General features: G+C 62.3%; 2 protein-coding genes and 1 long non-coding RNA gene across 6 annotated transcripts; all 3 read left to right on the top strand.

The window, feature by feature from the left end:
* Positions 1 to 3: 3 nt before the first annotated feature.
* CHKB (choline kinase beta) lies at positions 4 to 10,694 on the top strand. Its single transcript, XM_085081022.1, has 12 exons — positions 4 to 226; positions 1,599 to 1,707; positions 3,028 to 3,141; positions 3,208 to 3,341; positions 4,684 to 4,788; positions 5,550 to 5,608; positions 6,804 to 6,888; positions 8,275 to 8,383; positions 8,461 to 8,576; positions 9,637 to 9,718; positions 9,843 to 10,051; positions 10,112 to 10,694. The coding sequence occupies exons 1-11, from the start codon at positions 78 to 80 to the stop codon at positions 9,897 to 9,899; spliced, it is 1,119 nt and encodes a 372-aa protein (XP_084937148.1). The 5' UTR covers positions 4 to 77; the 3' UTR covers positions 9,900 to 10,051; positions 10,112 to 10,694.
* CPT1B (carnitine palmitoyltransferase 1B) lies at positions 10,292 to 26,004 on the top strand. Of its 3 annotated transcripts, none has more exons than XM_085081001.1 (19): positions 10,292 to 10,362; positions 14,059 to 14,221; positions 14,292 to 14,431; positions 14,918 to 15,089; positions 16,945 to 17,046; positions 17,418 to 17,555; positions 17,958 to 18,035; positions 18,127 to 18,234; positions 18,893 to 18,977; positions 19,061 to 19,256; positions 20,273 to 20,458; positions 20,989 to 21,094; positions 21,657 to 21,773; positions 22,526 to 22,690; positions 23,218 to 23,352; positions 23,942 to 24,094; positions 24,897 to 25,010; positions 25,290 to 25,382; positions 25,824 to 26,004. In XM_085081001.1, the coding sequence occupies exons 2-19, from the start codon at positions 14,081 to 14,083 to the stop codon at positions 25,911 to 25,913; spliced, it is 2,319 nt and encodes a 772-aa protein (XP_084937127.1). In that variant the 5' UTR covers positions 10,292 to 10,362; positions 14,059 to 14,080; the 3' UTR covers positions 25,914 to 26,004. The 3 variants fall into 3 exon arrangements, with proteins under 3 accessions (XP_084937127.1, XP_084937135.1, XP_084937118.1); XM_085081009.1 differs by lacking the exon at positions 10,292 to 10,362 and adding an exon at positions 12,516 to 12,655; XM_085080992.1 differs by lacking the exon at positions 10,292 to 10,362 and adding an exon at positions 12,679 to 12,870.
* Positions 21,777 to 22,450, top strand: LOC146443003 (uncharacterized). Of its 2 annotated transcripts, XR_014856266.1 has the most exons (4): positions 21,777 to 21,869; positions 21,962 to 21,994; positions 22,105 to 22,298; positions 22,380 to 22,450. It is a non-coding gene; the product is annotated as an uncharacterized LOC146443003 (long non-coding RNA). The 2 variants fall into 2 exon arrangements; XR_014856267.1 differs by lacking the exon at positions 21,777 to 21,869 and having other exon boundaries at positions 21,920 to 22,010; positions 22,123 to 22,298.
* Positions 26,005 to 27,508: the final 1,504 nt, after the last annotated feature.

Genomic DNA, 27,508 nt, shown 5'->3' with positions numbered 1-27,508 from the left:
GGTCAGCGGGCTGTTCCCGCCGCTCCCCCCTCAGCACTGCCGCCGCCCGCCTCGGCCCAGCGGGACGGGGTGGGACCATGGCGGCGGCGGGGGGCCGCGGCGGCGGCAGCGGGGACGGGGATGTCCCCGCCGCCACCCACCTGCAGGCCTACGCCTGGTGCCGCGAGTTCCTGGCCGGCTCCTGGAAGCTCATCAGCCCGGAGGAGTTCGAGATCTGGCCGATCAGGTAGGAAGCGGAACCACCGGGGAGACGCGGCCCCCCCGCGGCCCCTGGGCGGTGGTCTCGTCCTGGGGTTCTGCCCCCTCCCGGTGGCCCCAGTTGTCCCCCGGAGCAGTGTCCCGGTGTGTCACCGCTGTCACCGCCCGTGTCACTGCCCCTGCCCCTCCTGGTGCCCCCCGGAGCAGTGTCCCGGTGTGTCACCGCTGTCACCGCCCGTGTCACTGCCCCTGCCCCTCCTGGTGCCCCCCGGAGCAGTGTCCCGGTGTGTCACCGCTGTCACCGCCCGTGTCCCTCCCTGTGCCCCCCAGAGCGGTGTCCCAGTGCCCCGCTGTCCCCAGCGGCTCCTGTCACCCATAGCCCAGTGCCCCTCCCAGTGTCCCCAGCTGCCCCCCGGACCAGTGTCCCAGTCTGTCACCAGTGTCACTCTCCGTGTCACTCTCCGTGTCCCTCCCAGTGGCCCCGCTGCCCCCCAGAGCGGTGTCCCAGTCCCCCAGTGTCCCCAGCTGCCCCAGTCACCAGTGTCACTCCCAGTGCCCCTCCCAGTGTCTCCAGCTGCCCCCCGGACCAGTGTCCCACTCCGTCACCAGTGTCACTCTCCGTGTCCCTCCCGGTACGCCCCAGACCTCTGTCCCAGTGCCCCGCTGTCCCCAGGTGCCCTCCGGACCAATGTCCCTGTCCCAACCTCTGTCCCAGTGCCCCTCCCAGTGTCCCCACCCCGCTCCGCTGTCCCTCGGTGTCCCCAGCTGCCCCTAGCTGTCCCCCGCACCAGTGTCCCTGTCCCTCTCCCAGTGTCCCCAGTCCCTCTCCCAGGGTCCCCAGTTGTCCCCGCACAGTCCCCAGTCCCTCTCCCAGTGTCCCCAGTCCCTCTCCCGGTCCCCTCCCCATTGTCCCCCGCTGTCCCCATCTCCTGCCAGGCGCGCCGGGACATCCCGAGCGGGGGTTTCCCTGTCCCCCCGTGTCCCCCCGTGTCCCCCCGTGTCCCTCCGTGTCCCCCCGTGTCCCCCCGTGTCCCCCCGTGTCCCCCCGTGTCCCCTCGCTTCTCGATGCCATCCCGGTGTCCCCCGGTGTCCCCTGACCCCAAACCCACCGCGGGGGGCTCGGTGATCCCTGCGCATCGTGCCGAGTACCTCCCGAGGGGGAAGTCCCTTTTCCCGGTGCCACCTGAAGTCGCCCCGGTGTCCCCTGTGCCACCCCGGTGTCCCCCTGTGTCCCCCGGTGTCCCTGACCCCAAAACCCACCGCGGGGGGCTCGGGGATCCCTGCGAACCGTGCCGAGTACCTCCCGAGCGGGAAGTCCCTTTTCCCGGTGCCACCCCGGTGTCCCCTGATGTCACGCGGTGTCCCCTGTGTCCCCGGTGTGGCTGACCCGCGCCCGGCAGCGGGGGGCTCAGTAACCTGCTGTACAAGTGCGCGCTGCCCGAGCACATCCTGAGCGTGGGGGACGAGCCGCGGCAGGTGCTGCTGCGCGTCTATGGGGCCATCCTGCAGGTGAGGGACCGAAATACCCCAAATACCCTAAAACCTTATGGGATGGGAGATCTTGGGGCTGGGTTTGGGGTGTCTATGGGGCCATCCTGCAGGTGAGGGACCGAAATACCCCAAATACCCTAAATACCCTAAAACCCCATGGGATGGGAGATCTGGGGGCTGGGTTTGGGGTGTCTATGGGGCCATCCTGCAGGTGAGGGACCGAAATACCCCAAATACCCTAAATACCCTATGGGATCAGGGAGATATCAGGGCTGGGTTTGGGGTGTCTATGGGGCCATCCTGCAGGTGAGGGACCCTAAATACCCTAAAACCCTATGGGATGGGAGATCTTGGGGCTGGGGGTGCTGGGTTTGGGGTGTCTATGGGGCCATCCTGCAGGTGAAGGACCCTAATACCCTAAATACCCTAAAACATCCCAAAACATCCTAAAACATCCCAAACCCCATGGGAAACCTATGGGATGAGGGATCCTGGGGCTGGGGGTGCTGGGTTTGGGGTGTCTGTGGGGCCATCCTGCAGGTGAGGGACCCTAATACCCTAAAACACCCCAAACCCCATGGGAACCCCTGTAATGGGGGATCTTGGGGCTGCAGGTGCTGGGTTTGGGGTGCCAGGTTGGGCTCCCAGTTTTGGGGTCCCATTTTTGGGATTGCACTTTGGGGTTCCATGTTGGGGGTCTCTTCCAGGGCTGTTCCCAATCCGGGGGATGCCATTTTTTGGGGTCCCATTTTTGGGGTCCCATTTCAGGGTTCCATGTTGGGGGTCTCGTTTTTGGGGTCCCATTTTTGGCATCCCATGTTTGGGATCCCATTTTGGGGTCCCATTTTGGGGTCCCATTTTGGGGTTCCATTTTTGGGATCCCATTTTGGGGACCCATTTTGGGCTCCCGTTTTTAGGATCCCATTTCAGGGTTCCATATTGGGGGGTCTCGTTTTTGGGGTTCCACATCAGGGGTCTCGTTTTTGGGGTTCCATTTTCGGGTTCCATGTTGGGGGTCTCGTTTTTGGGGTTCCATTTGGGGCTCCCATTTTTAGGATCCCGTTTTGGGGTTCCACGTTCAGGCTCCCATTTTTGGGGTTCCATTTTCGGGCTCCCATTTTTAGGATCCCTTTTTGGGGTTTTATGTTGGCGTCTCATTTTTGGGGTCCCACGTTCAGGATCCCATTTTGGGGTTCCATTTGGGGCTCCCATTTTTAGGATCCCATTTTGAGGTCCCATTTCGGGCTCCCATTTTGGGGTTCCATTTCGGGCTCCCATTTTTAGGATCCCGTTTTGAGCTCCCATTTCGGGCTCCCATTTTTGGGGCTCCCGTTGCAGGGCGTGGACTCGCTGGTGCTGCAGAGCGTCATGTTCGCCGTGCTGGCCGAGCGCTCTCTGGGGCCGCGCCTCTTCGGGGTGTTCCCCCAGGGCCGCCTGGAGCAGTACATCCCGGTAGGATCGGGGATCCCCGACCCCACAAACCCCCCCGGGCCGTCCCCAACCGCGCTGACCCCGCAGAGCCGGCGGCTGCGCACCGAGGAGCTGCGGGACCCCGCCGTGTCCGGGGAGATCGCCGTCAAGATGTCGCGCTTCCACGGCATGGTGATGCCCTTCAACAAGGAGCCCAAGTGGCTCTTCGGGACCATGGAGGGGTGAGCGGGTCCTAAATAACGTTGGGAACGGGGAGTGGGGATCCTAAATCCCGTTGGGACCATGGAGGGGTGAGCGGGTCCTAAATAACGTTGGGAATGGGGAGTGGGGATCCTAAATCCCATTGGGAACATGGGGGGGTGAGGGGGATCCTAAATCCCATTGGGAACATGGAGGGGTGAGCGGGTCCTAAATAATGTTGGGAACAGGGAATGGGGGATCCTAAATCCCATTTGGAACAGGGAATGGGGTGAAGGGGATCCTAAATCCCATTGGGGCCATGGAGGGGTGAGCGGGTCCTAAATAACGTTGGGAATGGGGAGTGGGGATCCTAAATCCCATTGGGAACAGAGAATGGGGTGAGGGGATCCTAAATCCCATTGGGAATGGGGAATGGAGATCCTAAATCCCATTGGGAACAGGGAGTGGGGGATCCTAAATCCCATTGGGAATGGGGAATGGAGATCCTAAATCCCGTTGGGGCCATGGAGGGGTGAGCGGATGCTAAATCCTGCTGGGAATGGGGTGAGGGGGATCCTAAATCCCATTGGGAACATGGGGGGGTGAGGGGGATCCTAAATCCCATTGGGAACAGAGAATGGGGGTCCTGAAATCCCATTGGGAACAGGAAATGGGGGATCCTAAATCCCAGTGGGAACAGGGAATGGAGATCCTAAATCCCACCGGGAACAGGGAATGGGGTGAGAGGGATCCTAAATCCCATTGGGAACAGGAAGTGGGGGTCCTGAAATCCTATTGGGAACATGGAGGGGTGAGGGGGATCCTAAATCCCATTGGGAATGGGGCCCCAAAATCCCATTGGGAACAGGGAATGGGGTGAGGGGGAATCCTACTGGGGATCCCTATAGGGGCAGGGAGTAGGGAAAATCCTATTGGGGTGGGAGTGGGGGCCCTGAAATCCCATGGGGTGTAGGGAATTTCCTGGGATCCCAAATCCCACTGGGTCCAGAACCCTGGAGGTTTCCTGGTCACTGCCAGCAGATCCCATGGGACACTGAGGAACCCTTGGTGGCCTTGGGGTGGCCAGGGCAGGACAGGGGCATTTTGGGATGTCCCCACGCTGTCCCCACGCTGTCCCCACGCTGTCCCCACGCTGTCCCCATGTCCTCATGTCCCCATGCTGTCCCCATGCTGTCCCCATGCTGTCCCCATGTCCCCCCGCTGTCCCCACGCTGTCCCCACTCTGTCCCCATGTCCCCACGCTGTCCCCATGTCCCCACGCTGTCCCCATGTCCCCACGCTGTCCCCACGCTGTCCCCACGCTGTCCCCACGCTGTCCCCACGCTGTCCCCACGCTGTCCCCATGTCCCACGCTGTCCCCAGGTACCTGAAGCAGATCGCAGAGCTGACGTTCCCCGAGCAGACACAGCTGGAGCAGCTGGAGCAACTCCGGGGTTACAACCTGGAGCAGGAGATGAGGAGCCTCAGGTGGCTGTCCCCTCCCCGCGCTGTCCCCTCCCCGCGCTGTCCCCTCCCCGCGCTGTCACCTCCCCACTGTCCCCTCCCCGGGCTGTCCCCTCCCCGCGCTGTCCCCTCCCCGCGGTGTCCCTGCTGTCCCCTCCCGGCCTCGGGAGGTCCCCAGGGTGGGATTGTCGCAGGTTCCTGTGGGTGTGGGGTGGCCGTGGTGTCATCCGTGTCCCTGGTGTCCCCTTGGCTCTCGATGTCCTCTGGATGTCCTTGGTGTCCCCTTGGCTCTGGATGTCCCTGGTGTCCCCATGGCTCTGGATGTCCCCCATGTCCCTGGTGTCCCCTTGGCTCTGGATGTCCCCTGTGTCCCTGGTGTCCCCTGTGTCCCCATGTCCCCGTGGCTCTGGATGTCCCCTGTGTCCCTCACATCCCCAGTGGCCCTGTCCTGGTGTCCCTGTATTGCTATGTCCCCCGTGTCCTTGGGGTGTCCCTGGTGTCCCCAATATCCCTGGTGTCCCCAATAATGTCCCTAGGGTATACCCCCTGTCCTTGTATCCCCATATTCCTGTGTCCCCTGTGTCCCTGGTGTCCCCCATGTCTGGGTCCCACATGTCCTGGTGTCCCCTGTGTCCTCATATTTCCTGTATCCCCAATTCCCTGGTGTCCCCATGGCCTTGGGGTGGCCCTAAATCCCTGTGTCCCTATATCCCTGTGTCCCCATATCCCATATCCCTGTCCCCGCTGTCCCCGCTGTCCCCACCCCTGACCCCTGTGTCCCTCAGGGACCTCCTGGAGGCCACGCCATCCCCGGTGGTTTTCTGCCACAACGACGTCCAGGAGGGTGAGTGACCCCCTGACCCCAAATCCCCCTGACCCCAAATCCCCCAATCCCCCAGATCCCAAATCCTGGATTCCCTGATCCCACAATCCCGGATCCCACAATCCCAAATCCCAAAGCCCCGATCCCAAATCCCGGATTCCCCAATCCCAAATGTACGATCCCAAATCCCAAATTCCAGATCCCCAATCCCTTATCCCCCAATCCCAAATCCCAGATTTCCAAATCCCAGATCCCCCAATCCCCCCAGTCCCGAATTCCCAATATCCAAATCCCAAAACTCCAATCCCAAATCCCAGATTCCCCAATCCCAAATCCTAAATCCCAAATCCCAGATTCCCCAATCCCAAATCCTAAATCCCAAATCCCAGATTCCCCAATCCCAAATCCTAAATCCCAAATCCCAGATTTCCTGATCCCAATCCCCCAAATCCCAAATTCCCCAATCCCAAATCCCCGATTCCCTATCCCAAACCCCCAGTCCCAAATCCCCGATCCCAAATCCCAGTTTTCCCAATCCCAAATCCCAGATTCCCCAATCCCAAATCCTGGATTCCCCTATCCCAAATCCCAAATCCTCGATCCCAAATCCTGGATTTCTCAATCGCAAATCCCGGATTCCCCAGTCCCAAATCCCCAATCTCAAATCCCCAGTCCCAAATCCCAGATTCCCCGATCCCAAATCCCAATTCCCCAATCCCAAATCCTGGATTCCCCAAATCCCCAATCCTAAATCCCAGATTTCCAAATCCCCCCCTGATCCCCCAGTCCAGGATTCCCAAATTCCCAATCCCAAATCGCAGATTCCCCAATCCCAAATCCTAAATCCCTGATCCGAAATCCCAGATTCCCCAAATCCCCCGATCCGAAATCCCCCAATCCCAAATCCCGTATCCCAAATCCCCCAATCCCAAATCCCAGATTCCCCAGTCCCCCTGATCCCAAATCCCCAATCCCAAATCCTGAATTCCCTGATCCCCAATCCCAAATCCCCCAGTCCCAAATCACAGATTTCCAAATCCCTGATCCCAAATCCCCCAAATCCCAAACCCCGATCCCAAATCCCTGATCCCCAATTCCAAATCCCAGACTCCCCTATCCCAAATCCCCAATACCAATTCCCCAATCCCAAATCCCCCAACACCCCCAATCCCCCTATCCCAAATCCCCAATCCCAAACCCCAATCCCAAATCCCAGGGAACATCCTGCTCCTGGCTGGGCGCGAAGGTTCCTCGGATCGCCTCATGCTGATCGACTTCGAGTACAGCAGCTACAACTACCGGTGCGCTTGGGGTTTGGGGGATTTTGGGGGAATTTGGGGCATTTTGGGGGATTTGGGGGGTTTGGGGGGTTTGGGGATTTCAGGGGTTTGGGGGGTTTGGGGGATTTGGGGTCCTTCCTGCCCCTCACACTCCCTGATCCCATTGGGATTTGGGGGCTTTGTCCTCACAGACTGTGGGGTTTGTGGGATTTAGGTTCTCCCAGTTGCGATTCCATGGTTCTGGGGGGTTTGGGGTCACTGGGGGGTTTTGGGTTCCCTGGGGGGTTTGGGGTCACTGGGGGGTTTAGGGTCCCTGGGGTGTTTGGGGTCTTTCCTGCCCCTCATACTCCATGATCCCACTGGGATTTGGGGTCCTCACTCCCTGCTCCCAGTGGGATTTGGGGCCATTACTCTGTGATCCCAGTGGGATTTAGGGTTCCCTGTGGGGTCTCTCCTGTTTTCTCCTGTTTTTTAGGGGTTTTGACCTGGGAAACCATTTCTGCCAGTGGGTTTACAGCTGTACTCACTCCCCATGGGATTTGGGGTTTCTCTCCCCCTTCCCAATGGGATTTGGGATCTCTCCTAACCTTTCCCCATAACTTTTTAGGGGTTTTGCCCTGGTGAACCATTTCTGTGAATAGGTTTACATCTGCACCCATTCCCTATGGGATTTGGGGTTCCCTTCTGGGATTTCACTAACTTTCCCCATAATTTTTAGGGGTTTTGACCTGGGGAACCATTTCTGTGAGTGGGTTTACAGCTACACCCATTCCCAATGGGATTTGGTGTTTCTCTCCCCATTCCCATTGGGGTTTGGTGTTTCTCCTGACATTTCCCCATCACTTTTAGGGTTTTTGACCTTGGGAACCATTTCTGCCAGTGGGTTTACAAATACACCTATTCCTAATGGGATTTTCTCCCATTTTTTAGGGGTTTTGACCTTGGAAACCATTTCTGTGAATAGGTTTACATCTACACTAATTCCTGTGGGATTTGGGGTCTCTCCTGACCTTCCCCCATAATTTTTTAGGGGTTTTGACCTGGGGAACCACTTCTGCCAGTGGGTTTACAATTACACCCACGACTCCTGGTGGTATTTAGGGTTCTCTTTGGGATCTCTCCTAACCTTCCCCCATAATTTTTTAGGGGTTTTGACCTTGGGAACCATTTCTGTGAATGAGTTTACAGCTACATCTATTCCTGATGGGATTTTCTCCCATTTTTTAGGGGTTTTGACCTTGGGAACCACTTCTGCGAGTGGGTTTACAGCTACACCCATTCCTGTGGGATTTGGGATCTCTCCTGACCTTCCCCCATAATTTTTAGGGGTTTTGACCTTGGGAACCATTTCTGTGAGTGGGTTTACAGCTACACCCATTCCCTATAAGATTTTCTCCCATTTTTTAGGGGTTTTGACCTGGGGAACCACTTCTGCGAGTGGGTTTACAGCTACACCCATGACTCCTGGCCCTATTTCCAGGCTCGCCCCGAGCACTACCCCAGCCGCCAGCAGCAGGTTGGTTTTGGGGTCTCTCCGGGGGGGTTCCGGGCTGTTCCCGACCCCAAATCCCGATGTTTTTGGGGTTTTCCCAGCTGCACTTCATCCGGCACTACCTGTCGGAGGGCGGCGGGCTCGGGGGGCTCGGGGGGCTCGGAGCTCACCGGGAGCAGGAGAGGATCGAGGAGGAGATGCTGCAGGAGATCGACCGGTGAGGGGACACCCCAAATTTGGGGCTTTGGGGGGATTTTTGGGGGTTTGGGGATTTTTGGGGGTTTGGGGTGCTTTATTGGGGTTTGGGGGCACTTTTGGGGGTTTGGGGGAATTTTGGGGGTTTGGGGTGGTTTTGGGGTTTGGGGCTTTTGGGGGTTTAGGGTGCTTTATTGGGGGTTTAGGGGGCTTTTGGGGGTTGGGATGTTTTTGGGGTTTGGGGTGCTTTTTGGGGGTTTGGGGTGCTTTTTGGGGGATTTGGGGCACTTTTGGGGAGTTTGGGGCGCTTTTGGGGAGTTGGGGTGGTTTTGGGGGTTTTGGGGCCACTTTTTGGGGGTTTTGGGGTGGTTTTAGGGAGCTTGTGGTGTTTTTGGGGGGTTTGGGGTGCTTTTGGGGACTTTGGGGCGCTTTTAGGGAGTTTGCAGTCACTTTTTGGGGGGTTTGGGGTGTTTTGGGGGCTTTGGGACACTTTTGGTGTCTCTGGGATGCTTTTGGGGTCTCTGTGCCCCTTCTGGGCCTCTTTTGGGGGCTGTGGGACACTTTTGGGATCTCCCAGGTGGCTTTTTTAGGAACCTCACAGGGGATGTTTCTGGGATCTCCCAGGGCTATTTTTAGGGTCTCACAGGGGAGGTTTTGGGGTCACACAGAGGGAATTTTGGGGTCTCACAGGGCTATGTTTGGGGTTTCACAGGGAATGTTTTTAGGCTCTCCCAGGGCTATTTTTTGGGGTCTCACAAGGCTGTTTTTAGGATCTCACAGGGAATGTTTTTAGGATCTCCCAGGTTTATTTTTAGGGTCTCACAGGGGGAATTTTGGGGTCTAACTGGGGGTGGTTTTGGGATCTCACAGGGGATATTTTTAGGTGTCTCCCAGGGCTATTTTTAGGGCCTCACAGGGGGAATTTTGGGGTCTCACAGGGGCTGGTTTTGGGGTCTCAGAGGGAATTTTGGGGTCACACAGGGGATGTTTTTGGCTCTCCCAGGGCTATTTTTGGAGTCTCACGAGGCTGTTTTTGGGGTCTCACGAGGCTGTTTTTGGGGTCTCACCCCCTCTCCCCCCAGCTTCGCCCTGGCCTCTCACTTCTTCTGGGGTCTCTGGTCCATCGTCCAGGCCAAGATCTCCACCATCCAGTTTGGCTACCTGGTGACATTTGGGGTCCCCTCTGTCCCCCCGTGTCCCCAGGGGGGTTTGGGGTCTCCAGCACCCCCTGACCCCCTTTTCCCGGCGGGTTTTGGGGTCTCCTGACCCTTTTTCCCCATTCCTTTAGGATTACGCCCAGAGTCGTCTCCAGGCCTATTTCCAGCACAAAGCTCGATGTTCCTGAGGGGAAACCCCAAAATTCTGACCCCACAGACCCCACAGAGCCCCCTGAACCCCCCAGGAGGGGCTGAAGTGTTTTTGGGGGGGATCAGGACGGTTTTTGGGGGATCAACACGGTTTTTGGGGGATCAGGACGGTTTTTGGGGGATCAGGACGGTTTTTGGGGGGATTAGGGTGGTTTTTGAGGGATCAGGATGGATTTTGGGGGATCAGGAGGGTTTTGGGGGATCAGGATGGTTTTTGGGGGATCAGGAGGGTTTTTGGGGAGATCAGGATGGTTTTTGGGGGGATTATGATGGTTTTTGGGGTGGATCAGGACGGATTTTGGGGGATCAGGAGGGTTTTTGGGTGGTTAGGGCGGTTTGGGGGTTTGTAACAGTTTTTGGGGTGGTTGGTAACGGTTTTGGGGGGTTGGAAGGTTTTTGGGGTGCTGAGCCCCCCCTGCACCCCAAGATCCTACAGCTGAGGTGGGTTTGACCCCCCGGGAAGGAAAACCCCACGGGAAAGGTGGGATTTGGGGTTTTGGGGCTCCTGGGATCCCAAATCGCCACCCCTGGCCAGTAAGGGGGGTTTGGGGTGGTTTTGGGGGGATTTGGGGTCTGGGGGAGTCCTGGGGAGTCCTGTTGGTACCTCATTGTCCCCCCGGAGGGTTTGGGGTCTCAGGGGGTCTCAGGGGGTCTCAGGGGGTCTCAGGGGTTTCCCAATTCCGACGGCAGAATGTAAAACTGACCAATAAACCCACAGTGGGCCGAGAGAGAGGCCTGCTGCCCCAGTCCTGACCCCAAACACTGACCCCAAATCCTAACCCCTCAGGTTCCCCTTCCCAAATTCAACCCCAAATCCCAGCCCCTCAAATTTCCCATCCCAAATCCCACCCTCAAATCCCGACCCCAAATCTCAGTCCCTGGAATTCCCCTCCCCAAATCCCGACCCCAATCCCAACCCCAAATCCTAACCCCTCGAGTTCCCCTCCCCAAATCCCGACCCTCGGAATTGTCCTTCCCAAATCCCAACCCCAAATCTTAACCCCTCGAATTCCCCTTCCCAAATTCAACCCCAAATCCCAACACCTCAAATTCCCCTCCCCAAATCCCCAACCCCAAATCTCACTCCCTGGAATTCCCCTTCCCAAATCCCGACCCCAAATCCCAACCCCTCTAATTCTCCTTCCCCAAATCCCGTTCCCTGGAATTCCCCTCCCTAAATCCCACCCCCAGAACCCCAATCCCAAATCCCAACCCCTCAAATTCCCGCCCCCCAAATCTCTGTCTCCTCCTTCCCCCTCCCCAAATCCCAACCCAACTTCCCCTCCCCAAATCCCACCTCGCCCTTTTCCAGCCCCCAGTCGCCATCGGGAGGGACAAGGGACACGTCGGGTGACAGGGAGGGTGACAGCGGTGGCTCTTTGGGGTCTGGGGTGATGGAGACCCTCCGGTGCCACCTCAGGGCGTGGACAGGGGACAGTGGGGACATCGGGGAGGTGGCAATGGACACACTGGGTAGGGGACAGTGGGGACACTGAGCAGGTGACAGTGGGGACACCGGGCAGGGGACGACGGGGACACCGAGCAGGAGACAGGCAGGTGACAGTGGGGACATCGGGGAGGTGACAATGGGGACACCGGGCAGGGGACGGGCAGGTGACAGCCAGAGAATGACCAGGGGACAAGCAGGGCACAGGGACAGCGGGCACTGCCCCGCCCTGTCCGGGGATGTGTCACTGTCCCCGGGATGTCACTGTCCCGAGATTCCTGTCCCTGTCCCGGGTTATGTCACTGTCCCCCGCGATGTGTGTCCCTGTCCCGGGCTGTGTGTCACTGTCCCCGGGTGTGGCTCCCCCCGAGGATGTCACTGTCCCTGTCCCGACGATGCCACTCTCCCCCGGCTTGCCGATGTCCCCTGGGAGGACACTCCTTCTCCCGGGATGTCGCCGTTCCTCCTTGTCCTGGGATGTCCCTCCTTGTCCCGGGATGTCGCCGTTCCTCCATCCCCGGCGATGTCACTCCCTGTCCGGGATGTCCCTCCTTGTCCCGGGATGTCACTCCGTGTCCCGGGATGTCCCTCCTTGTCCCGGGATGTCCCTCCTTGTCCCGGGATGTCACTCCGGGCTCGCCGCTCCCGCGCGGGATGTCTTTGTCTCTCTCCGGGAATGTCGCTGTCCCTGACCCGGTGTGTCGCTCCTTGTCACCCCGCGGTTCCCATCCTGTCCCGGGACGCCGCTTTTCCCGGGATATAAGTCCCGCCGCTGGCTCTGTGTCCCCGCGGGATGTCGCTGTCCCCATGCCGGTGTGTCGCTGTCCTCCCGAGCTCTAATCTCCCCGGGATGTCGCTGTCCCCGGGATGTCACTGCAAATCCCGGGATACGAGTCCTGGCTGAGCTCTGTGTCCCCCCCGATGTCGCTGTTCCCCCCGGTGTGTCGCGGTCCCTGTCCCGGTGTGTCGCTGTCCCCATCCCGGTGTGTCGCTCTCCCCCGAGCTCTGTGTCCCCATCCCGGTGTGTCGCTGCCCCGTCCCGGTGTGTCGCGGTCTCCGTCTCGGTGTCGCTGTCCCTGTCTCGGTGTGTCGCTGTCCCCATCCCGTTTTGTCGCTGCCCCATCCCGGTGTGTCGCTGCCCCGTCCCGGAGTGTCGCTGTCCCCCCCGGTGTCGCGGTCCCCCCGGGGGCGGAGCGGCCGCCCTGCCCTCCCCCGGCGGTGTCCGGTTACCGGCTGGCGGCTCGGGGCCGCAGCAGCTCCGTCCCGCCGAGCCACCGCCCCACGCAGGTACCGAACCCCCGTGGGGAGCGGGACAGCCCGGGGACACCCGCGGGGACAGCGCGGGGACAGCGCGGGGACAGCCCGGGCAGCGGGAGCCTCCTGTCCCTCCCCGCCGCGCCGCGCCGCTGCCGGTGACAAGTGCCGCGCGTGTCCGTGGGGAGTCACCCCGCGCCCCTCGGGGGTCCTGTCGCGGTCCCGCGGGGTCTCGGCTGCGGCCCGAGGTGACCTTGGGCGCGGCGGGGGGGACACCGGGAGGGACAGCGGGAGGGACAGCGGGAGGGGGAGTGTCTGAGTGCCACCCGCGGGAGGGACACGGGGGGGACGCGACTGGCGGGACGGGATGGGCACAGATGGGATGGGGTGGGCAGGGACGGGATGAGACAGGATGGACAGTGCCAGGACAGGATAGGCAGTGCCAGGCTGGGCAGTGCCAGGACAGGATGGGATGGACAGTGCCATGCTGGGCAGTGCCGGGGTGGGCAATGCCAGACCAGGACAGGATGGGCAGTGCCAGGCTGGGCAGTGCCAACCTAGGATGGGCAGTGCCAGGCCAGGACTGGGTGGGCAGTGCCAGGACAGGATGGGCAGTGCCAGGACAGGATGGGCAGTGCCAGGACAGGACGGGATGGCCAGTGCTAGAATGGGCAATATCAGGATGGGACGGGCAGTGCCAGGATGAGACAGGATGGGCAGTGCCATGCTGGGCAATGCCAGGATGGGATGGACAGTGCCATGCTGGGCACTGCCAGGCCAGGATGGGATGGGCAGTGCCAGGACCGGACGGACACTGGCACGCTGGGCAGCGCCGTGGCCACACTGTGCCATGCCAGGCTGTGCAGTGCCATAGTGCCACGCCGAGGTGTGTGACACGGGACAGTGGCACAGCACGGGGCGGTGCAGCCTGGCGGTGGCAGTGCCACAGCGCCCTGCAGGGCTGCGGGATGTCGTTCAGTGCCCTGCTGTGCCACCAGGGCCAGCGGTGACACAGTGACTGTGGCACTCCAGGGACCCCCGCGGTGACACAGTGACTTGGTGGCACTCCCGCCGTGTCCGTGCCGCGGCTCCCGCATTCCCGCAGGGGACATGGGGACAGCGTGTGCCACGTGCGGGGGCAGCTGCCGGGGTGTCCTCCCCGATGTCCCCTGTGGGCGCTGGCGGCGGTGACAGCGCTGACCCTTCCCTCAGTGGGCACCGGGCCAGCGCCGCGTGACGCCGCTGTGACAGCGCGGTGACACCCCTGTGACAGGGCTGGGGGGCTCCCGCGGGCCACCGCCGGGCTGCCACCGCCCCCTGGTGACACCGGGGGACACCGAGGGAGGGAACCCACCGGCCCAGAGTCACCTGCCCGTCGCAGGCACCTCTTTCCAGGGGTGGCCGTCCCCTCGCCCATCGCCCCGCTGTCCCCGCAGGTGCCACCAGCAGGTCGCCAGCATGGCGGAAGCTCACCAGGCGGTGGCCTTCCAGTTCACTGTCACCCCCGAGGGCTTGGACTTCCACCTGAGCCGCGAGGCTGTGCGCCAGCTCTACCTGGCCGCCGTGCACTCGTGGAAAAAGCGCTTGGTCCGCGCCAAGGTGGGCTCTGTCCCCTCTGTCGCCTCCCCCGCCGCCCCGGCGTCGCCTGCTGACCGCGCTGTCCCTACAGAACAGCTTTCTGACCGGGGTGTACCCCGCGTCGCCCAGCAGCTGGATGGTGGTGGTGATGGCCACGGCTGGCTCCTGCTACTGCCAGGTGGATCCTTCGCTGGGGCTCATCGAGCGCATCCAGCACTGCCTGCCGCGCGGGTGAGCTTGGGGACAGCGCGGGGACAGCGCGGGGACAGCGCGGGGACAGCGGCCACCTGCTGCATGGGGACAGTCCATGGGCACAGCCACAGAATGGGGTGGGACAGCTGTCACCTCCTGCCGTGGGGACAATCCGTGGACACCCATGGGCACAGCTATAGAATGTGGATGGGTCACTTGTCACCTGCCGAGGTGGGGACAATCCCCACAGGACACTGTGGGCCACTGGCCCCACAGAATGGGGATGGGCCAGTTGTCACCTCCTGCCATGGGGACAATCCCACCTGGGCTGTCCCCTGGAGGGACCTGACCCCCAGTATGGCCGCGGTGACCTGCGACATCCCCGGGGGATCCCGCCCTACACAGCCCCATCCCACGGGCGTGGCCCCGTTTGGGGACATCTCCGGGGGTGCCAACCCACGGGCACAGCCCCGCGCGGTGCCACCTCCGGAGGTCCCGTCCCTCACGTCCCCCGCGTGTCCCCAGCGAGGCGCTGCCCCCCCAGGCCCGGGCGGTGGTCAGCACGGTGGTGTTCTCCACGGGGGCGTGGCTGGCCGCCGTGCTGCTCTTCCGGAGAGTCCTGCGGCTGCTGCTCTCCTACCACGGCTGGATGTTCGAGCCGCACGGACACATGAGCCGCAGCACGCGCCTCTGGGTGGTGAGTGACACCGCGGGGACACCGGGAGGGTGGCAGGGAGATGTGGGGGCTGTGAGAGCCATGGGAGTTGTGTGAGCTTTAGGTGCCACGGGAGTTGTGGGAGCCTTTGGAGCTATGGGAGCTTTGGGAGCCTTTGGAGCTGTGAGAGCCTTGAGAAACGTAGGAGCCACGGGAGCTGTGGGTGCTTTAGGTGCCATGGGAGCTCTTGGAGCCATGGGTGCTTTAAAAGCCATGGAAGCTGTGGGAGCAATTGGAGCCACTGGAACCATGGATGCTGTGGCAGCCACTGGAGCTTTGGGAGCTGCTGGTGCTTTAAATCCATGGGAGCTGTGGGACCCTTGGGAGCTGTTAGAGCTTTGGGAGATGTGGGACCTTGGGAGCTCTTGGAGCCTTGGGTGCTTTAAAAACCATGGAAGCTGTGGGAGTCATTGGAGCCGTGGGACGTGTGGGAGCTCTTGGAGCCATTGGAACCATGGATGCTGCTGCAGTCACTGGAGCTTTGGGAGCTGTGGGTTCTTTAAAAACCATGAAAGCTGTGAGACCCTTGGGAGCTCTTGGAGCTTTGGGTGCTTTAAATCCATGGGAGCTGTGGGAGTCATTGGAGCGATGGGACATGGGGGAGCTTTAGGTGCATTGGGAGCTTTAGGTGCATTGGGAGCTTTAGGTGCATTGGGAGCTGGGGGAGCCTTTGGAGCTGTGGGAGCTTTGGGAGCTGGATGAGCTTTGGGAGCTGTGGAAGCCATGGGTACCATTGGAACTGTGGGAGCTGTGGGAAATTTGGGCGCTGTGGGAGCTTTGGGAGATGTGGGAACTGTGGGTCTCGTGGGAGCTGTTGGTGCTTTGGGAACTATGGGAGTTGCTGGAGCTGTGGGAGCCTTGAGAAATGTAGGAGATGTGGGAGCTGCAGGAGATTTAGGTGCCATGGGAGCTGTGGGAGCCTTTGGAGCTGTGGGAGCCTTGAGAAATGTAGGAGATGTGGGAGCAGTTGGAGCTTTGTGGGAGCCTTGAGAAATGTAGGAGATATGGGAGCTGTGGGAACCATGGGAGATGTGGAAGCCATTTGACATGTAGGAGCTATGGGTGCTTTGGGAGCTCTGGGAACCATGGGAGGTCTGGGAGTTTTGGGAACTGTTGGAGACGTGGGAGCCACAGGAGCTGTAGGTGCAGTGGGAGCCGTGGGAGCCATGGGAGATGTGGAAGCCATTTGACATGTAGGAGCTATGGGTGCTTTGGGAGCTCTGGGAACCATGGGAGGTCTGGGAGTTTTGGGAACTGTTGGAGTTGTGGGAGCCACAGGAGCTGTAGATGCAGTGGGAGCTGTGGGAGCCATGGGAGATGTGGGAATTTTGTGTGCCGTGGGAGCCATAGGTGCTGTGGGAGTTATGGGAATTTTGGGTGCCATAGAAGTTGTGGGTGCTGTTGGAGCTGTGGGAGCCATGGGAGCTGTGGGAATTTTGGGTGCTCTGGGAGCCATGGGTTCCACGGAAGTCATGGGTAGTGTTGGAGCTGTAAGTGCCATGGGAACCTTTGGAGCTGTGGCTGCTGAGGGAACCACAGGAACCTTTGGAGATGTGGAACCACGGGAGCTGTGGGAGATGTTGAAGTAGTGGGAACCATGGGAACCTTTGGAGATGTTGAGGCTGTGGGAACCATGGGAACCTTTGGAGATGTTGGAGCTGTGGGAACTCTGGGAGCAGTTGGAGCAGCAGAATCAATGGGAGATGTTGGAGCTGTGGGAGCTTTGGGAGCCATGGGTGCTCAGAGTTCTTTGGGAGCCATGGGTGCTGTGGGTGCTGTGGGAGCTGTGGGAGCCATGGATCCTCACCCCATCCTTCCTCCTCCTCCTCCTCCCCAGGCGGTGATGAAGGTCATGTCCATCCGCAAGCCTCTCCTCTACAGCTTCCAGAGCTCCCTGCCCAAGCTCCCCGTGCCGCCCGTGAAAGCCACTGTCACCCGGGTATGGCATCCCCGGAGCTGGGGGGTGACAGTGACAGGGGGTCACTCCGTGGTGTGACAGTGACAGAGGGGATCACCCCATGGTGTGACAGTGACAGTGTGGATCACCCGATGGTGTGACGGTGCTGGGGGTCACCCCGAGGTGTGACAGTGACAGTGGGGGTCACCCCGTGGTGTGACAGTGCCGGGGGTCACTCCGTGGTGTGACAGTGACAGTGGGATCACCCTATGGTGTGACAGTGACAGGAGGGTCACCCCGTGGTGTGACAGTGACAGTGCCAGAGGGTCACCCCGTGGTGTGACAATGACAGGGGGTCACTCCGTGGTGTGACAGTGCCAGTGCCAGAGGGTCACCCCTGTCCCTGCCCGCAGTACCTGGAGTCGGTGCGGCCGCTGCTGGACGATGCCAAGTACTCGGAGATGGCTGCGCTGGCCAAGGAGTTCCAGGAGAAGACAGCGCCGCGGCTGCAGCGCTACCTGCGCCTCAAGTCCTGGTGGACAACTAACTACGTGAGTGGGGGGACAGCCGGGGACAGTGGGGACACCCTGCGGTCTTTGGGGTGGTGGCACGGTGACCTTGGAGCTGGTGTCCCCCTGGGCGTGGGGAGGGGTTAGGATTTTGGCTGGAGCAGTAAGGGCAGGGCTGTCGCTGTCCCCTGTTTCTGTCCCCTGTTTCCTGGCCCCATCCCTAACCCTGTGCCCATCCCTGTCCCCGTCCCTGTCCCCTGTCCTTCTCCCTGTCCCCTCTCCCAATCTCCTGTGCTGTTCCTTGTTTTCATTCCTGTCCCTGCCCGTCCTTGTCCCTGTCCCCGTCCCTGTTCCCTGTCCCTGTCCCCGTCCCCTATTCCCTGTCCCTTATTGCCCGTCCCTGTCCCCCGTCCCTGTCCCCGTCCTTGTCCCCTGTCCCCGCAGGTCAGTGACTGGTGGGAGGAGTACGTTTACCTGCGCGGCCGCAGCCCCATCATGGTCAACAGCAACTACTACGCCATGGTAAGGGGGCGGTGGGGGGCTGTGGGACCCCGAGACCCCCCGGTGACCCCCCGGCGTCACCCGCGACCCGCGCCGTGTCCCTTGTCGCCAGGATTTCCTGTACGTGACCCCCACGCCCATCCAGGCGGCGCGGGCAGCCAACGCGGTGCACTCCATGCTGCTCTACCGGCGGCGGCTGGACCGGGGAGAGATCCCCCCGGTGAGGGGGACGGGGTCCCGGGGGGCTGGGGGGATCGGGGGGTCCCGGGGGGCTGGGGGGGATCTGGGGGTCCCATGGGGCATAGGGCTGTGGGGTCCCTGTGGGGCTGAGGGGGTCCCATGGGGCTGGGGGGTTTGGGGGATCCCAGGGGACTGGGGAACTTGGTGGGTCCCATGGGTTTGGGGGGTCCAGAGGGTCCCACGGGGCTGAGGGGGCTGGGGGGCCTGGGAGGTCCCATAGGACTGGGGGGTTTGGGGGATCCTGGGGGTCTGGGGAACTTGGGGGTTCCCTTGGGGTTGGGGAATCCAGAGGGTCGCGTGGGGCTGAGGGGGTTGGGGAGTCCCATGGTTTTGGGGGATCCCTTAGGGCTGGGGCGTCCAGAGGGTCCCATGGAATTGAGGGGTCCGGGGGTTCCCATGAGTTTGGGGGGTCTTTTGGAGTTGGGGGCTCCTGGGTGTCCCGCGGAGCTGAGGGGGCTGAGGTTCCCATGGGTTTAGGGGATCCCTTGGGGTTGGGGGCTCCTGGCGGTCCCGTGGTGTCCCCCATGGATTTGGGGCGGAGCAGGGAGAGCTCAGCGGAACAGAGCCAGGGGATGTCACCACGGGGCCGGCAGGGGGGTGACATGGCGACACAAACTCCCCCTGCCCTGTCCCCCCAGATGATGGCCCTGGGCATTGTCCCCATGTGCTCCTACCAGTCGGAGCGGATGTTCAACACCACCCGCATCCCGGGAAAAGAAACCGGTACGGGGCGGGGGGGAGATGACACCGCTCCGGGCGGTCACCCCGAGTGTCCCCAACCCCTGTGACCAGCTGTGACCCCCCAGACACGCTGCTGCACCTGGCGGACAGCAAACACCTGGCTGTGTACCACAAGGGTCGCTACTACAAGGTGTGGCTCTACTACGGGGGGCAACTCCTCCCGCCGGCCGACCTGGAGATGCAATTCCAGAGGATCCTGGATGATCCTTCGCCGCCGCAGCCCGGAGAGGAGAGGCTGGCGGCGCTCACTGCCGGGGACAGGTGTGGGGACAGCGGGGACAGCGGGGATAAATGGGAATACCGGGAATGACGGGAATGATGGGATAATGGGGATAGTGGGGATAGTGGGGATAACGGGCAAATGGGAACACAGGGAATAATGGGGATAATGGGAACAATTGGGATAATGGGAACACTGGGAATAATGGGGATAACGGCCATCTGGGAACTCTGGAAACACTGGGAATAATGGGAACAACTGGGATAATGGGAACAATGGGAATAATGGGAATAATGGGGATAACGGGCAAATGGGAACTCTGGGAACACAGGGAACAACGGGGACAATGGAGATAGTGGGAGCAATGGGAATAATGGGGATAACGGGCATCTGGGAACTCTGGAAACACTGGGAATAATGGGGATAATGGGAACAATGGGGATAATGGGAATAATGGGGATAATGGGAATAATGGGGATAACGGGCAAATGGGAACTCTGGGAACACAGGGAATAATGGGAACAATGAGAATAATGGGGACAATGGGGACAATTGGGATAACGGGGTTACTGGAGACACTGGGCACCTTGGAATAATGGAGCAGCAGGCATGCTGGGGACGCTGGGCATACTGGAAGTACTGGGCAGCTGGGAACTTCGGGAACACTGGGAATAATGGGAATACTGGGGATGCTGGACATGCTGGGAACACTGGGAATACCGGGAACTCCAGGAACACTGGGAATACTGGGAATACTGGGAATACTGGGAATGCTGGGCACAGCCAGCTCATGGGGCACCTGAGAACACTGGCAGCATTGGGAACATCGGGTCATCAGGGTGTCCTGTCCCCATCGCTGTCCCCATCGCTGTCCCCATCCCATCCCCATCCCTGTCCCCACCGGAACAACCCCAGGGACACAGGACACACACCGTGGGTGGCTCAGGGTGTTCCCACGCTGGCCAGGGTGCTCAGGGTGTCCCAGGGTGTCCCGAGGGTGGGCTCAGGGTGTCCCGTGGGTGGCTCAGGGTGTCCCCACGCTAACCGGGGTGCTCAGGGTGCCCTGGGCCGAGGCTCGGGCGCAGTTCTTCAGCCGAGGCCCCAACAAGGTGGCCCTGGACGCCATCGAGCGCGCGGCGTTCTTCATGGCGCTGGACGAGGAGGAGCACGGCCAGGAGCCCGAGCGGCCCGGCTGCATGGACGCCTACGCCAAATCCCTGCTGCACGGCCGCTGCTACGACCGGTGGGCACCCCGAAATCCCTCGGGACCCCAAAACCTCCCCATAACCCCAAAAACACCCCGGGACCCCAAAACCTCCCCACAGCACCCGCAGACTCCCAAACACACACCCAATCCAATTGCTGCTGCACGGCCGCTGCTGTGACTGGTGGGCACCCTGAAATCCCTCCGGACCCCAAAAACTCCCCTCAGCACCCACAGACTCCCAAAAATCCCTTGGAATCCCTGAACATCTCCCCAGCACCCACAGACTCCAAAACTCCACCCAGCCCAATCTCTGCTGCTCAGCTGCTGCTATGACTGGTGGGCACCCCGAAATCCCTCGGGACCCCAAAAACCCCCTAGAATCCCTGAACCTCCCCCCAGCGCACTCAGCACCCCCGTCTGAAAGTCCCAGACTCCCCAAACGCCCCACCTTCCCCCCTAGCACCCCCACCTTCCCCTGCCAAATCCCCAAATCCCCCCATTGCCCTCACCCCCCAGTGCCCCCAAATCACCCCCAAAACCCCCCAAACCGCCCTGCCGCCCCCCAGCTGGTTCGACAAGTCCTTCACGCTGGTGGTCTACAAGAACGGCAAGATCGGCGCCAACGCCGAGCACTCGTGGGCTGACGCGCCAATCATCGGACACCTCTGGGAGGTACCGGGCTGGGGACACCCTGTGGGGACACCCCGATGGGATGGGGACACCCTGTGGGATGGGGACAACCCGATGGGGACACCCCGATGGGGCAGGGGGCACCCTGATGGGGACACCCCGATGGGATGGGGACACCCTGTTGGATGGGGACACCCTCTGGGGACACCCCGATGGGGCAGGGGTTCATGGAATTGGGGGTCTGGGGGATTCAGAATTAGGAGGTTGGGGGTCTTGGGAATTTGGGGTTGTGAGGGTCATGGAATTGGGGTTTGGGGGCTGCAGCATTGTGGGGTCTGGGGGGGCTAAGGAATTTGGGGACCCAGGGGTTGAGGGGTCATGGAATTGGGGGGATCTGGGGATTTGGGGTCTGGGGAGCTCATGGAATTGGGGGTTTGGGGTGCCAAGGGTTGTCCCCCAATGTCCCTGTCCCCCCCAATGTCCCTGTCCCCCCAATGTCCCCTGTCCCCCCCAATGTCCCCTGTCCCCCCCAATGTCCCTGTCCCCCCAATGTCCCCTGTCCCCCCAATGTCCCCTGTCCCCCCAATGTCCCCTGTCCCCCCAGTTCATGCTGGCCACGGACAAGTTCCAGCTGGGCTACACAGAGGGGGGACACTGCAAGGGAGACCCCAACCGGCAGCTGGGCCCCCCCCAGCGCCTGCAGTGGGACATCCCGCCCGAGGTGGGTGACACAGGGACGGGCCGGGGGTGGCACGGGGACAGGGGTGGCACAGGTGAGAGTGCCATGCCGTGTCCCCAGGGTGTGGTGGCCATGGAGGTGTCCTTGCGGGTGGCACAGGGAGAGGGGTGGCACAGGTGAGAGTGCCATGGCATGCCATGCCGTGTCCCCAGGGTGTGACAGCCATCGAGGTGTCCTTGCGGGTGGCACAGGCACAGGTACAGGTGGGCACAGGCACAAGTGCCATGCCATGCCATGTCCCCAGGGTGTGGTGGCCATGGAGGTGTCCTTGCAGGTGGCACAGATACAGGTACAGGTGTGGGCAGAGGCACAGGTGTGGGCACAGGTACAGGTGCCATGCCATGCAGTGTCCCTGGGGTGTCACAGCCATCGAGGCGTCCCTGCGGGTGGCACGGGTGGGAATGTGGGCACAGGTACAGGTGAGGGTACAGGTAGAGATGCCATGCTGTGCCATGTCCCCGGGGCATGGCGGCCATCGAGGCGTCCCTGAGGGTGGCACAGGCACAGGTGAGAGTGCCATGCCATGCCATGCCATGTCCCCAGGGCGTGGCGGCCATCGAGGCGTCCCTGCGGGTGGCCTGGGCACAGGTACAGGTGTGGGTACAGATGCCATGCCATGCGGTGTCCCCAGGGCATGGCGGCCATCGAGGCGTCCCTGCGGGTGGCACGGGCACAGGTACAGGTGGGCACAGGTACAGGTGGGCACAGGTACAGATGCCATGCCATGTCCCCAGGGCGTGGCGGCCATCGAGGCGTCCCTGCGGGTGGCGCGGGCGCTGGCCGAGGATGTGGATTTCTGCTGCTTCCCGTTCACGGCGTTCGGCAAAGGGCTCATCAAGCGCTGCCGCACCAGCCCTGACGCCTTCATCCAGATCGCCCTGCAGCTCGCGCACTTCCGGGTGGGAACCCCATGGGAACGGGGCGGGAATGGGGTGGGAATGGGATTGGGATATTGGGATGGGATGGGATTGGGATATTGGGATGGGATGGGTTGGAGTAGGGTGGAGTAGAATGGGATGGGATGAAGATGGGATGGAGATGGGGTGGGATGAGGATGGCATACAGAGATGGGATGGGGTGAGGATGGGATACAGGGACGGGAATGGGGATGGGATACAGGTATGGAGATGAGATGGGATGGGATAGGGAAGGAATGCGCAAGCACCAGGATGAATATGGGATGGCTACAGGGACCAGTGTGGCACCAGGGCCAGGACAAGGTGGGATGTGACCACCAGGGACCGGGATGGAGCTGGAGCCATCCCATCATCCCATCCCATCCCATCCCATCCTCCTCATCCCATCATCCCCATCCCATCCTGTCATCCCATCCCATCATCCCATCATCCCATCCCATCCCATCATCCCATCCCATCATCCCCATCCCACCATCCCATCCCCTCACCCCATGCCGTCCCTCCCGCAGGACAAGGGCTCCTTCTGCCTGACCTACGAGGCGTCCATGACGCGGCTGTTCCGCGAGGGTCGCACCGAGACCGTGCGCTCCTGCACGGCCGAGGCCACGGCCTTCGTGCGCAGCATGGCCGACCCGCGGCGCAGCGTGAGTGGGACCCGACCTCGGGAACGGGGAACGGCTGTCCCGGGCACAGCACCCCAGAAATCCCATCCTTTGGGGGGTTCCCATAGTTTGTGGGGTCCCCATCCCTTGTGGAGATCCTCATCCCTCTTGGAAATGCTCGTCCTTCATGGGATTCCCCATTGTTCATGGTGTCCCCATCCCTGTGGATGTTCCTGTCCCTCGTGGAGGTTCCCGTCCTTCGTGGGTGTCCCCACCACTCATGGGGTGCTGGGTGCCTGATTGGGGTGCAGTTTGGGGTGTCGGTTAGGGGTTCACCCCCCTGACCCCTTCTCCAGCGCTCAGAGTGGCAGTGGCTGTTCAAGGTGCAGGTTTGGGGTTCAGTTTTAGATTCAGGTTTGGGGTGTGGATCAGGGTGCAGTTTGGGGTGCAGTTTGGGGTTCACACCTCATCCCCCCAGTGCTCGGAGCACAGCAGCTGTTCAAGGTGCAGGTTTGGGGTCAGCAGCTGTTCAAGGTGCAGGTTTGGGGTGTGGATCGGGGTGCAGGTTTGGGATGTCTGTTTAGGATGCAGTTTGGGGTTCAGTTTGAGGTTAACCCCCTCGTTCCCGCAGCGCTCGGAGCGGCAGCGGCTGTTCAAGGCTGCGGCCGAGAAGCACCAGCAGCTCTATCGGCTCGCCATGACCGGCGCGGGCATCGATCGCCACCTCTTCTGCCTCTACGTGGTGTCGCGATACCTGGGCGTGCAGAGCCCCTTCCTGGCCAGGGTCAGCGCGACACCGGGACAGGGACACGGACACGGGGCAGGGACAGGGGACAGGGACAGAAAGGACACGGGGGACATGGGGACACGGGACACGGGACGGGGACATGGGACACGGGACAGGAACAAGGGGACGCGGGACAGGGAGGATACGGGGACATGGGACACGGGACAGGAACAAGGGGACACGGAGGACAGGGGCAGGGACACGGGACAGGGACACGGGGGGAGCAGCACGCGGGGCCGGGGGAGGCCACGGGACACGGAGGTGACAGGTGAGGGGACAACGGGATGGCACGGGGGGAGCGGCAGACAGGGGCACGAGGGGGACAGGCTGGGGGACAGAGGGGACACGAGGGGGACACGGGACAGGAAGGGGACAGGCGGAGGGACAGAGGGGACACGGGAAGGGGGGGAACAGCCTGGGGGACAGAGGCGACAGGGCAGGGACAGTCTGGGGCACGGAGGGGACCGTGGGATGCCAGGACGGGCACGGGGGGAGAGCACAGGGGGCACGAGGTGGAGCCACCACCCAGCCTGGGCTGTCACCGCCCGTGGCACTGGGGCACTATGGGGAGCAGCGGGGTGCCATGGGGCGCAGTGAGGTGCCATGGGGTGCCGTGGGGTGCCATGGGGTGCCATGGGGTGCCATGGGGCGCAGCGGTGTGCCATGGAATGTCATGGGGCGCAGTGGGGCGCAGTGGGGCGCCATGGGGTGCCATGGGGTGCCATGGGGCGCAGCGGTGTGCCATGGGGTGCCATGGGGTGCCATGGGGTGCCATGGGGTGCCGCGATTCGCCCCACAGGTGCTGTCGGAGCCCTGGCGCCTCTCCACCAGCCAGACCCCGCAGCAGCAGCTCAAGATGTTCGACTTCGACAAATTCCCCGACCACGTCTCCAGCGGCGGCGGCTTCGGCCCCGTGAGCACCGGGAGGGCACCGGGAGGGTACCGGGGGGCAGCGGGGTGGCTAGGGGGGCACCGGGTGGGCAGCGGGGGGGCTCGGGGGGCACCGGGAGGGCTAGGGGGGATCGGGGGGGTCTGCACCGCATCCCCCCGTGGCTCTGGGGTATGGCACACCCCACACCGGGAGCCCCCAGCCCCACGCGGGTGCCCCAGGCGGGTGCCGCAGGTGGGTGCCAGGTGTGTCCCCAGGTGTGTCCCCAGGTGCCCCATGGCACCTCACCTGCCCGTCCCGCAGGTGGCAGACGATGGTTACGGAGTGTCCTACATCATCGCCGGGGAGAACCTCATCACCTTCCACGTGTCCAGCAAGTTCTCCAGCTCCGAGACGGTGAGCAGGGGGCTCGGGGGGCTCCCCGGGCTGGGGGCGGGGCTGGGGCGTCACCTGTGGAGTCACCTGTGGGGTCACCTGTGGGGTCAACTGGGGGTCTGGAGCAGCAACTGACCCTGATCTTGATCCTGCTGCATGCTGCCTCCCCCTTTCCATTTTGGGGTGCGGATCCCTCTCTGGGGGGGTCTGAGTCCCAATTTGGGTGTTCAGGTCCCACTCGGAGGGGTCTGGGTCCCATTTTGGGGTCCGGATCCCGTTCAGGGGGGGTCTGGGTCCCATTTTGGGGTCCGGATCCCGTTCAGGGGGGGTCTGGGTCCCATTTTGGGTGTTCAGGTCCCACTCGGGGGGGTCTGGGTCCCATTTTGGGGTTCGGATCCCGCTCTGGGGGGGTCTGAGTCCCATTTTGGGGTCCGGCCCGGCTCTGAGAGGTTCCTCCCGCAGGACTCGCAGCGTTTCAGCCGCAACATCCGCCAGGCCATGCTGGACATCGCGGGGCTCTTCGACAAATCTGCCCCCGCGGCCGGGCGCTGACCGGGGGGGCTCCGGGGGCTCCGGGGGGTCCGGGGGGCGAGGGGCGCTGCTCTGGACCCCCTCCCAATAAAGGCTCTTGGTGTGACCCGAATGTGTCACAGGGATGAGAGCTCCGTGCCGGGCAGGGACCTGGAGAGTGTGGGGGGTGAACTGTGGGGTTTTGGGGGTGAATCCGTGAGGTGGAACTGTGGGGTTTTGGGGATTTATCCATGGGGTGGAACTGTGGGGTTTTGGGGGTGAATCCGTGGGGTGTATCTGTGGGGTTTTGGGGATATATCCATGGGGTTTATCCATGGGATCTATCCATGGGGTGCTGGGTGGATCCATAGGGTCCCCACAGAGGGGCCCGGTGGGCACCAGCCAGGGCACAGCGGGTGCATCAAAATCGCCATCGGTGATCCCAGTGCTCCGTGCCCATCCCGGAGCTCCGTGCCCATCCCGGTGATCCGATCTCTGTTATTTTGCCCATCCCGGTTATCCATGCCCAGCCTGCCCCTCCCGGTGAGCCGATCCCGGAGCTCCGTGCCCAGCCTGGAGATCACATCCCGGTGCTCCATTCCCATCCTGGTGTCCCTTGTCCAGCCCGGAGCTCCGTGCCCATCCCGGTGATCCATACCCATCCCGGTGATCTGATCCCTGTGTCCCGTGCCCGTCCCTGTGTCCCGTGCCCCTCCCGGTGCTCCATTCCCCTCCAGGTGATCTGATCGCGGTGTCCCGTGCCCAGCCCGGTGCTCCATTCCCATCCTGGTGTCCCGTGCCCCTCCCGGTGTCCCTTGCCCAGCCCGGTGATCCATACCCATCCCGGTGATCTGATCCCTGTTATCCGTGCCCATCCCGGTGTCCCGTGCCCATCCCGGTGCTCCGTGGCCCATCCCGGTGTCCCGTGCCCAGCCCGGAGCTCCGTGCCCAGCCCCACCCCGCTGACGGGGGTGCCCAGCGGGGCACGGCGGCACCGGCAGGCCCTGCGCACAGCCCCTCGGCCGTGTCCTGCCCGGGGGTCGCCGCGCCCCGGGTGGCACCGCGCTGGCAGCGTCCCCTCCCTGCCCGGCGCCGCCAGCCTGGAGCCACCGGTGGGAGAGGGAGGGGCCAGGCCGGGCACGGGGACAGGGGACAGCCCGGGAGAGGAGACAGGGACAGAGACCCCCGGGAGAGGGGACAGGACAGGGACAAGGGACACCCCCGCGGCCACCCCCGCCCGAGGAGCGTCCCGTAGTGTCACCGTCACCCCCCCGCGGCCGGGGATGTCCCGCACCCCTCCCTCATGTTGGGGTGACATCCTGTCCCCGTGTCCTCCCCCGAGTCCCTTCGGCCGGACCTGCACTGTCCTGGGGGCTGTGGGGACCTCAGGGCCACCAGTGGGTGCTGGGTGGGCTGGCCTGGGGTCCGGAGCGCGGGTGGCTGTCCGTGTCACTCGGTCTGTCCCTCGGTCCGTGTCCCCTGCTCTGTCCCCCGGTCTGTCCCTCATTCCGTGTCCCTCGGTCCTTGTCCCCTGGTCTGTCCCTTGGTCTGTCCCCCGGTCTGTCCCTCACTCCGTGTCCCTCGGTCCGTGTCCCCCCCAGCCGCTCCCCCTCCCTTATCAGATCCCCAATCCAATC

Source organism: Lichenostomus cassidix, chromosome 1Aa (assembly GCF_008360975.1).
Source record: "Lichenostomus cassidix isolate B80296 chromosome 1Aa, HeHo_3.0, whole genome shotgun sequence".
Classification (NCBI taxonomy): domain Eukaryota; kingdom Metazoa; phylum Chordata; class Aves; order Passeriformes; family Meliphagidae; genus Lichenostomus; species Lichenostomus cassidix.
The sequence above is the reverse complement of the archived record's forward strand: the minus strand, read 5'-3'. Positions and strand labels throughout refer to the sequence as shown.

Bases quoted from the DNA above. Each gene is read 5' to 3' on its own strand.
- CHKB (XM_085081022.1), top strand. From the start codon at position 78: ATGGCGGCGGCGGGGGGCCGCGGCGGCGGCAGCGGGGACGGGGATGTC. The intron at 227-1,598 runs GTAGGAAGCGGA...CGCGCCCGGCAG, and splicing joins TTCGAGATCTGGCCGATCAG to CGGGGGGCTCAGTAACCTGC. The intron at 8,384-8,460 runs GTTGGTTTTGGG...GGGTTTTCCCAG, and splicing joins ACCCCAGCCGCCAGCAGCAG to CTGCACTTCATCCGGCACTA.
- CPT1B (XM_085081001.1), top strand. From the start codon at position 14,081: ATGGCGGAAGCTCACCAGGCGGTGGCCTTCCAGTTCACTGTCACCCCC. The intron at 14,222-14,291 runs GTGGGCTCTGTC...CTGTCCCTACAG, and splicing joins AGCGCTTGGTCCGCGCCAAG to AACAGCTTTCTGACCGGGGT. The intron at 17,047-17,417 runs GTATGGCATCCC...CCCTGCCCGCAG, and splicing joins TGAAAGCCACTGTCACCCGG to TACCTGGAGTCGGTGCGGCC.